The 9,353-nt window shown below is 67.8% G+C and overlaps 4 protein-coding genes across 4 annotated transcripts in view; 1 reads left to right on the forward strand and 3 right to left on the reverse strand.

The window, feature by feature from the left end:
- Positions 1-16: 16 nt before the first annotated feature.
- On the reverse strand, positions 17-1,998 carry AURANDRAFT_67723 (hypothetical protein; the record flags this gene model as incomplete). Its single annotated transcript, XM_009043279.1, has 2 exons — positions 17-141; positions 1,662-1,998. Coding segments are annotated over 2 exons (462 nt in total), but the record flags the coding sequence as incomplete, so codon positions are not given.
- A 495-nt stretch (positions 1,999-2,493) lies between these two features.
- On the forward strand, positions 2,494-4,696 carry AURANDRAFT_67724 (hypothetical protein; the record flags this gene model as incomplete). The annotated part of the gene is made up of 3 exons (XM_009043257.1): positions 2,494-2,858; positions 3,042-3,254; positions 4,672-4,696. 3 exons carry the CDS (start codon positions 2,494-2,496, stop codon positions 4,694-4,696), a joined length of 603 nt encoding a protein of 200 aa, XP_009041505.1.
- A 334-nt stretch (positions 4,697-5,030) lies between these two features.
- On the reverse strand, positions 5,031-7,883 carry AURANDRAFT_67725 (hypothetical protein; the record flags this gene model as incomplete). The annotated part of the gene is made up of 2 exons (XM_009043278.1): positions 5,031-5,780; positions 6,126-7,883. 2 exons carry the CDS (start codon positions 7,881-7,883, stop codon positions 5,031-5,033), a joined length of 2,508 nt encoding a protein of 835 aa, XP_009041526.1.
- Positions 7,884-8,165: 282 nt separating this feature from the next.
- Positions 8,166-9,353, reverse strand: part of AURANDRAFT_67726 (hypothetical protein) — a gene marked incomplete at both ends in the record, with an annotated part of 2,872 nt that continues 1,684 nt past the window's right edge. Inside the window, one exon of the mRNA XM_009043277.1 lies at positions 8,166-9,068. Within this exon, the coding sequence (XP_009041525.1) occupies positions 8,166-9,068 (903 nt within the window). The remainder of the gene's footprint in view (positions 9,069-9,353) is intronic.

Genomic DNA, 9,353 nt, shown 5'->3' on the forward strand with positions numbered 1-9,353 from the left:
TGGTCTGCGAGCCGACCTCGTTCCCGTCCGGGTCGGTCAGCGTGACTTTGACGGTCGCGCAGCCGGGGCTGCGGTACGCCCAGAGGAGCTCGCACTCGATGCCGTGGACGCACGTCGACGCGGTGCCGATGCTCGTGATCGCTAGAAACGAGGCCGTGGGCGGGGACGAAGGGGCGGGCGTCGGCTTCGGTGTGGTGGGATTTGGCGTTGGAGGCAAGAGCGCCGAGGGCGACGCCGTCGGCGGGTAGGTCGGCGGCGACGCGCTCGGCATGTAGGACGGCTGCGGCGTCTCGCAGTTTGACGAGAAGCTGACGCCGCAATCGGCGACGGCGCAGCCGGACGAGGTCGCGAAGTCTGAAGCGGCGGCGGAGCTCGAAATGCACCAGTCGAGGTCCTGGTCGAAGGCGGAAGCATCGTAGAACACCCCGCTCATGTCCGCGACGGACGCAGTGTTCCAGGCGCCGATGTCCTGGTCGAAGGCGTAAGCCGCTTCAAACATCCAGCTCATGTCCGTCACGGACGACGTGTCCCAGGCGCCGATGTCCTGGTTGAAGACGTCAGCATTGGCGAACATCCCGTTCATGTCCTTGACGGACGCCGTGTTCCAGGCGCCGATGTCCTCGTTAAAGGCATTAGCGCTGGAGAACATCCAGCTCATATCCGTGACGGATGCCGTGTTCCAGCCGCTGATGTCGGCGTTGAAGTCTGTAAATCTGAACAGCTCCGACATGTCCGTCACGGCCGACGTGTCCCACGTCGAGATGTGCCCGTACGTCAGCGTCGCGGCATCCGCGTCTGCGAGCCACGCGTCGACCGCGGTCCTGAAATTCACCTGAATTCAGTCTTGGTGGGTTTCGGCGTGGGACTCGGCGTGGGGTCTTCAGATGGACTCGGGGAGGGCGCCGAGGAGAGAGAGAAGGCCGTCGGCTTCGGCGTGGTGGGATTTCGCGTTGGAGTCGGAGTCGGCTGCGTCGGCGCCATGCCAGGTATGTAATTGAGATGCTTGCATTCATCCCAGCTTCCACCATTACACTCGCAGTCCATGTATTCGAGGGTTGGAGGACAATTGTACGGCTCGGCGAAAACCCCTCCATACCTGGTCGGCTCTCTGCATCCGCTCCAGCACCAGTCACTATCGACGACACCTCCGTGCCAGTTGGTGACGCCGGTGCGCGTTTGAAGGGGACACAAAGGGTGATTGTCACCATTGCAGCAGTTACAACACGCGCACCAAGCTTCGGCAGAACGCAGCATAGCGGCAAAAGACATCCCGATGATCCAGCTGCGATGTCCGACTGACGGGCTGCGCGTGTTCGTTCGGTTCCGGCGGCGTGACCTCATCGACATCCCGTAGCAAGCGACCAAAACGAGACACGAAATCAACGCCTGGACGTCCAGCGCGCCGTCACCGGTCGTGCGGCACGCAGCGGAGTCCGGACAAACGTCGTGATCCCCGTCGCCATCGACGTCCGTCAGACGCGCCCGGATGCCATAGCTGTCCATTGAGGTCGCAATTTTGTGCTTCGTGAAGGAGTCGGCCCCGTCGCTCTCGTACCAGTCCGGCGTGCAGCCCATAGTCGTCACGGCCGACGTGTCCCAGCCGCTGATGTCGTCGTTGACGGACTGCGCGTTCGCGTTGTAATGCGCGCAGTCCGAATCACCACAAAACAGCTCCGACATGTCCGTCACGGCGGAGACGTCCCACCTCGAGATGGGCCCGTACGTCAGCGTCGCCGCGTCCGCGTCCGCGAGCCACGCGTCCACCGCCGTCTCGAGCTCGCTCTTGTCCGCGAAGCTGTGCGAGGTCTGGAGCCGCCTCTTTTTCGGCGCGCCGCCGTCCGCGGCGCGCTCGGCGGGCCGCTCGAAGGACGACGTCTCGAAGACGCCCACCCGCCGCTCGTCCCGCGCGTCCCGCGCGTCCCGCAGCCCCGAGACCCCACCCGAGATCGTCAGGAGCGCGAGGCAGCGGCACATGATGCGATAGCATGACCCAGCCATGCTGGACCTGAGATTTCCGACCCGCTCGGCGTCACGGGAGGTGAAAGGAGGCTCGCGCGCCGCGCCCCGCGGCGCAGATCTTCGGTTGCCGCGCCCCCGCGTCGCCGCAACCCGCGCGGAAGGCTGCCGCTGCCCGCGCGACGAGTGTGAATTATCCAAAAGATTTGCTCAGAGCTTCTTGAACTGTAGTTGTATCGGTGAATTAAGAGCTGCGGTTCGAGGTGTGCCCGCGCTCGCAATCGACGCCCGTTGGCGCCGCGCGCGCACCCCACAAACGCCATACGACACCAAAAACACCGTCGCCGAGCCGCTCGAGGGCCACACAAACCAGGCCGACGCGTTTAAACGCCCGCCAAACCCGGCGCCGCGCACCCACAAAGACCGATGTCTATATTAGGTTTCCAATAAAATCAAAAATATTGCTTCTATTTTCTCTGCAAAATGTTTTTTTTTCTGATAACTTTTTTCGGTGTATACCCCCCCTCAGATTCAACGATGGGCGTCTCGGGCCTGCTCCCCATGTTCCGCGGGTCGACGCAGACGGTGCACGTGTCGCGCTACACGCACGAGGTTGTCGCCATCGACGGCTACGCGTGGCTGCACCGCGGCGTGCACGCCTGCGCGTCGGAGCTCGGCGCGGGCGGCGCGAGCGACAAGCACATCGAGTTCTGCATGGGCCGCGTGGCTTTACTGCTCCACTACAAGGTGAAGCCCCTGCTCGTCTTCGACGGCGGCGCGCTGCCGGCCAAGGCCGCCCAGGAGGCGAGCCGGCGCGGCAAGCGCGAGCACGCCAAGGCGATGGCGAGCCAGAAGGCGCGCGAGGACTCGCAGGAGGAGGCGCGCAAGTGGTACGCCAAGTGGTACGCCGGTCATGGCGAAGCAGCTCGTCGACGCCAGCGCGGCGCGCTGGGGCGACCGCGTCGACTTCCTCGTGGCGCCCTACGAGGCGGATTCGCAGCTCGCGCAGCTCGCGCGGTCCGGCGGCGATCGTGAGCGAGGACAGCGACAACCTCGCCTACGGCGCGCCGCGCGTGCTCTTCAAGCTCGACGCCGAGCGCCCAGCAGGTCGTGCTCGCGGACCTCTTCGCGGCGGGCCCGGACGTCAGCGCGATCGACGTCCGGAGCTGGACGCAGCATATGTTCGTGACCATGTGCGCGCTCGCGGGCTGCGACTACGTCGACGTCGAGGCCGTCAAGAACGCGCGCCGCCTCGTGGCGCGCTACAAGGACCGGATGAAGGTCCTGCGGGCCTTGAAGTGCGAGTGCGCGGCGTGCCCGGACGACTGCGAGGCGCGCGGCGCTGACCTTCGGCCACCAGTTGGTCTACGACAAAAAACGCACCGCCGTTGCCGGAGGCGGCGGCCCTGGTCCGACTTCCTCGGTGCGCCGCTCGACGCCGCCGTCGCTGCGGGCATCGCGCGCGCGAGGGTCCGGGGACACTACTAGGCTACGCCTCGGGGCAGAAGTCGCCAGCGAGGGCGAGGGCCGGGTCGGCGGTGGAGGCGCGCGGCGCCGAGGATCTGCCCGGAGGGAGAGCGGAGGTCGACGACGGGGGCGAGGTCGAGGACGAGCTCCTACGGTAGGGGGTTTTCCCGTTGAACACCCACGGCTCCACCCGGAGACGGGGACACTACTAGGCTACGCCTCGGGGCAGAAGTCGCCAGCGAGGGCGAGGGCCGGGTCGGCACGGTGGAGGCGCGCGGCGTCGAGGATCTGCCCGGGGGGGAGAGCGGAGGTCGACGACGAGGGCGACGTCGAGGACGAGCTCCTACGTCGCGCTCTTGACGACGGAAAGGATCCGCCGCGGAGCCAGCGATGTCCGCGTCGACCTCGAAATAGTCGGGCCCGGAGAAGTAGGGGAGCTGCCCTGGCGAGTTTGGCGGCGTTGTGGCCGCCGCCGACGGGCCCGAAGAACGAGCTTGGCGGCGTTGTGGAGAGCTTCAAGGGCCCCGGCGAGCTTGGCGTTGCCGCCGACGGCGCGGCGCGAGCCAGTTTCTCAACTTCAGCCGCGCGTCGCCGTTCGCGCGCGCGCACGCAGATGACGAAGTTGCCCGAAGGGCATGCAAAAGTTGAGGTCGAACTCGAAGACCTTGCCGCCGTCCGGCCCTTTGCGACGAAAGCGCCCGGGTGGCGCGCTTCGTGGAGCTGGGGCACGTCCGTGAGGAAGAGGGCGCACAAACTCGGCGCGCTCGGCACCTTGACGCGGTCGCAGAGGTAGCCGCCGCCGCGGGCTCGCTCCGGCAGTGCCCATCGTTCGTCGACGGCTAGGGCGGCAGGCCGCAGTGCGCGTCGCGGTCGTCGTCGGCGAGCGACGCCGCGGAGCCGCCCGGCGACGCCGCATCCGCGCACTCGTTGTCGCGGCCGTCGTCGTCGGACGCGCGCGTCGTCGCGGCCATCGTCTCGGACGTCCCACGGGGCGCCGAGCGCCTCGAGGATCGCCGCGGACCGCGCGTTGGGCAGCGCGCCGACGATCGACGCTCCAGGTGAAGTCGTCGCTCGAAGTCACCGCGTCATTTCCGACCTTCTCCGGTGGCGGCGCCGGCGCGGCTGCCTCTTGTCGTCCCAAATCTGGGCGCGTTCGCGGTCGCGTCGATGGCTCCGACATCGCGTCGATCGATCTGCTGAAGTAATGAAATAAATAAACACAAACTAAACATATACTATTGTACCTAGGTGGAGTAGATACTACGGCAGCTGAGGTCCCGTGGGGATGTGCGTTCACCCTCGGACAGCAGGGCAACCCATCTAGGCTGCCCCCTGCCCCTGAGTTTACTATCTCGCTAGTAGTCAGACTACCTAGCTTCTGCCCCCGCTGGCTGTACACTCCTTCAGTTCGCTGTCTATAAAATTTGAAACTGGAATAGTATAACAGAGACGCCGGTGTACCGCCACTGCGTAGCCTCGATAGTTCACCCTCGGACAGCAGGGCAGCCCCACTAGGCTACCTTCCTGTCCCCGAGTTTACTATTTCGTTAAATAGAATGTATGGAGTAGGAGCACAGTGGGATAAAGTGCAGTTCGCTAATAATAATCTACATATGCTCGCGCTTCAGTCGGCCGGTCTCCTCCTCGTGCTTTGTCCGCATGGCCCGGGACTTGAGGCTCTCGAACATGGCGTCCGCGGCCGCGGGGCCCGCGGACGACAGCCGCCGGAGGCGGCTCGCGTGCTTGAGGCGCGTCGCGGCGTCCGCGGTATCCGTCTCGCGACCGACGAAGACGCAGAGCACGACGAAAGAGTCAAGCCAGCCGCCGTCGAGGAGCTTGGTCAACTTCGAGTCCTGGTAGGGCCGCCGATCCGCGGGCTCCTTGGACGTCAAGACGTTGACCAACGCCGCGAGGCCCTGCTGTGTCTTCGTGTCGTCGCCCGACGCGAGCGCCGCCACGCAGAGCGCGCCCTTTGCGGGCCGCGCGAGGAAGACGAGGCGGTGCGCGTCGGGCACGCCGCCGCAGCGGCACCGCTCATCGCGCGCGGCCGCCTCGGCCGCCGGCCGGAACTTTTTCGTTTTAGAGTCGACCGCGAGCTCGCCGTTGGCGAGCACGTCCCAGACCCGGTCCTCGCGCACGTCGACGGCGGACGCCGTCTCGAAGGCGTCCGCGAAAAATGCGATCGCCTTCGACACCTCAGCGCACGCGCCGCTGCACAAAAAGGTGCCGCGGTCGCACTCGAGGACCGGCTCGCACGCCGCCGCGAAGAAGCCCTCGTCCGACAGCCCCGCGTAGACCGCGTCAAACTGCATCTTTTTCCCCTCGTATTCGATGGATCGCTCGCCGATGTTCATCTCCTGAATGCACGGGCCGTCAAGCCGGGCGACGACGCGCAGCATCACCCGGCCCGGGCTGCCTCTCGGGAAACGCCTCTTGATTTGCAAAAAGGCCTTCGGACTGAGGAGGAGCATGCCCTTGTCGACGCCGCCGGTGGCGCTGCCGGGCGCCCCGTTCGGGAGCGGCGGGAGGCGCCTGTCCCAGGTCGACATCTTGCGATGGGGCGAGGGCGAGACCGGGAGGCCGATCGGCGGCGGAAAAGCCGCGCGCGTCGGTTTCGAGGGGCTCGAGGCCATGCGCGACGCGGCGGGCGAGACGAATTCCGGCTTGGTCTCGATGGAGAGCCCTCGGAAACTTTCGGGCACCTTGAAGGTCGGCCCGTCGTCCTTGGCCTCGGCCTTGGCCTCCGCGGGCGCCGCGTCCGCTTCGGGCGCGCGCGGCGGGTCCTTGGCCGCCTTTGGCTCGTCCCAGTACTCCGATGTGGGGAGCTCCTCCTTGTAGGCCGCATGCGCGGCCTCGGCGTGGTAGGCCGCCGCCTGCTCCTCGGCGAGGCCCGCGGCGACCTCGACGGACTCGTCGAGCGGCAAGAATTCGTCGGGCGGGTTCCACTGGCTCTCGCCGGTGGCCGTGTTGACGTAGTAGCAATAGTTCGTGTCGAGGTCCAGGAACTCGTGCCAGAGGACGTCGCCGTCCGACGAAACCGCGCCGCCGCCGGCGTCGTAGGCCCCGTCCTTGGACCCCTCGTCCTCGGCCGCCTTGTCGTCGGCGCCGCGCCTCGCGGCGAGCTTCCAGACCGCGGCCGCCTTGGCCTGGTCCGAGGCGCCGTCGTCCCCGAGCATGCCGTGCAGGCGCTTCTGGACCGTGCCGAGCTCCGCCTCGAGGGCGCACCAGGCGACGAGGTCCGCGGCGATGGCCGACGGCGCCGCGCCGCGGGCGCCGCGGCGGCCGTCGCCGATGTCGCCGATGTCGCCGTCGCCGTCGCCGTCGGGGCCGGCGGCGTCGCCGCGGCGGTGGGCCTCGGCCTCGGCCTCGGCCCGGCTCGTGAGGGCGTCGTAGATCTCGGTCGCGTGGCTCGGGAGGTCCTCGCGGCGGTGGAGGAGCCCACGGATCGTGAGGTAGCCGAGCTCGAGGTTCGCGTCGCGGACCGCGCCGTTCCGCACGCAGCGACCCCGCGCGACGGCGACGGCGCCCCGCAGGGTCTCGCAGCGCGCCAGGGCCGCGGCAACGCACGCGGAACGCTCGTCGTCGCCGCCGACAGCGGCGCTTTGCGCGGCCTCGGCACGCGCGGCGCTGTCCTCGAAGGCGGCCTCCTGCGCGACGCGGAGCTCGACGGCGAAGCGCTGGCGCACGAGGTCGCTGTGGAGGCGCCGCGCGCGCCGAGGCTCCTGCGCCCAATGCAGGCCGTTCATCTCGCTCGCGACGGCCACCAAGGCCTGGGCCCAGCCGACGAATGGCCGGTCCTTGTCGGGCAGCGCGCCGCGCTCGTGCGCCTCCAGCAGGCTCAGCGCCGTCGCGTGCTGCAGCTCGAAGTCGTCGTTCGCCGCCTCCGCGCTCTCGAAGGCCTCCTCCCAGACCGTCGACCATTGCCAGTCGACCCCGCCCCCCGGCGTGGTCACGGGCGTGAGATCCGCGTCGCTGTCGCTGAAAACCGAGTGCTTGGCGCCGAGCGGCGTCTCCGGCGTCGCGCGGGCCTTGGCGTCCGCCGCCGCCGACAGCTGGCGCTCGAGCTCGACGGCCTCGCCCGTCTCCAACTCGTCGTTCCGCGCCCGCATCGTCCGCGCGAATGCCGCGAAGTCGTCGATGTCCAGCAGGTCCTGCAACACGCGCTTCGCCATCTCCTCGCGCGGGCCGCTCGCGGGCGACTCCGCCGTCTCCCGCAAAAAAATCGCCAGCCGCGCCTCGTCCGCCTCGCTCCGACAGCCCAGCTCCTCCAGGAGCGAGTCCAAAACCTTGGCCACGAGCGACCGGAACTGCACGTAGAGCGCGTACTCGCCCTCGCCGTGCTCCTTCTCCGTGCTGCTACCGCCGAAGAGCACGGCGTTGCGGTCCACGAAATGCGACACCTCGCTCCACTGGCCCTCGCTCACGTACCTGTGCAGCGCCTCCATCCACTCGTCCTCCATGGCAGCCCGTCGTTCGTCGGGTCAGGGTCTTCGGCAAGGTCCACGGCGCTTCTCCGAGGCGCAATAGCGTCGCATTCTAATGTCGCGACGCGATCTACGAATGTGAATGTGTACTAGACGAAATGGGCATAAATCTACCTCAACATGAGGGGTTGCAGTGCAACATGAGCGACGGCGTCGTCGCTGCGCTTCTCGGGGAGTAGCCTCCGACGTATTCCCCGCTGGCAGAAGCCTTTTTTTGGTGGTTTTATGCGGCTATGTGGATGCGGTGGTGCCCCGCGCTCAGGGGCCCGCGGCCGTCGCCGCGCGGACCGGAGCCGTCCCCGGGGGCGCATCGAGGGCGGCAAGCGGGTTCTCGCGGCGGCCCTCGAGCGCGGCTAGTTCGACCTCGGCGTCGCGGTGGCGCCTGATCTCCTTCTGGAGCCGCTCGACCTCCGCGAACTCGCCAGCCGTGGCCTCGCCGCGGGTGACTCGACGGTACGCCTGCTTGTAGCGCCACGCCGTCCGCTCGAACATGCGCACGCGCAACACGGGCAGCACCTTCGGCGACAACGAGCGAAGCGTGTCCTCCTGGAGGTGCTGGTCTTCGTCGCGGCCGTTCTTGCGCTTCCACCGCGAGGCGACGCCCCAGTCGTATTCGATACCCTCGCCGGCAAGTTCGCAGTGGCCCTTGGGCGTGAACATGGCGCGGTGCCCGAGGTCCGTGACCATCTGCTCGAGCTCCGAGGTCTCGTTCTGGTAGTCCCAGCACGCCGCGAGGACGTCCTTGGCACACGTCGACCGCGCGACGCCGTCGATGTCGACGGTCTCGGGGACGCCGTAGGTGTCCTTCTTCCCCGTCCACGACATGCCCTGGTGCCAGAGGCCGCGCTCCCTGAGCAGCTGCTTCCCGCCCTTGGGCTGGCCGATGAAGCCCGTGACGCTCGCCGCGTGGACCTCGAGCGCCGCGCGCCACTCGTCGTAGCCCGGCGGCTTCGACCCGAGATCGATCGTGATGGACGCGTTCTCCGAGTGGTACGTCGCCGCGCGCGCCCGGAGCGACCCGACCTTCTTGTCCTTGGGCGCCGTGGCCGCCCGCTTGCCCTGCTCCTTGATCGACCGCGCCTGCACGTAGGCCTTCGCGTCGTCCGCGGCGATCTGGACCCACGCGACGCCCGCCTCCGTCGTCGCCGCCCGGATCTTCGCCTCCGCCGTCGCGTTGGCATCGAAAAGCGCCGATGCGCGGTAGTACTCCGCGCCATGCTTCGGCGGTTTGGGTTTGGCCGTGGCTCGGCGTCCGTTCCCGGGCGGCGCCGCGGGATCGTCCACGGGCGGCGCCGACGGATCATCAAAATAGCCGCGCTGGGTGTCGCCGGGCTTGAGCACGGGCTCGAAGGGTCCCAGGAAGCCCTCCGAGCGCTCGATGATCGTGTCGCGGACGATGGGCTGGTCGCCGCCCCACGAGAGGTTCATCTGCGTCGTCGAGAGCGC

This window comes from Aureococcus anophagefferens (genome assembly GCF_000186865.1).
Source record: "Aureococcus anophagefferens unplaced genomic scaffold AURANscaffold_47, whole genome shotgun sequence".
NCBI lineage: Eukaryota > Pelagophyceae > Pelagomonadales > Pelagomonadaceae > Aureococcus > Aureococcus anophagefferens.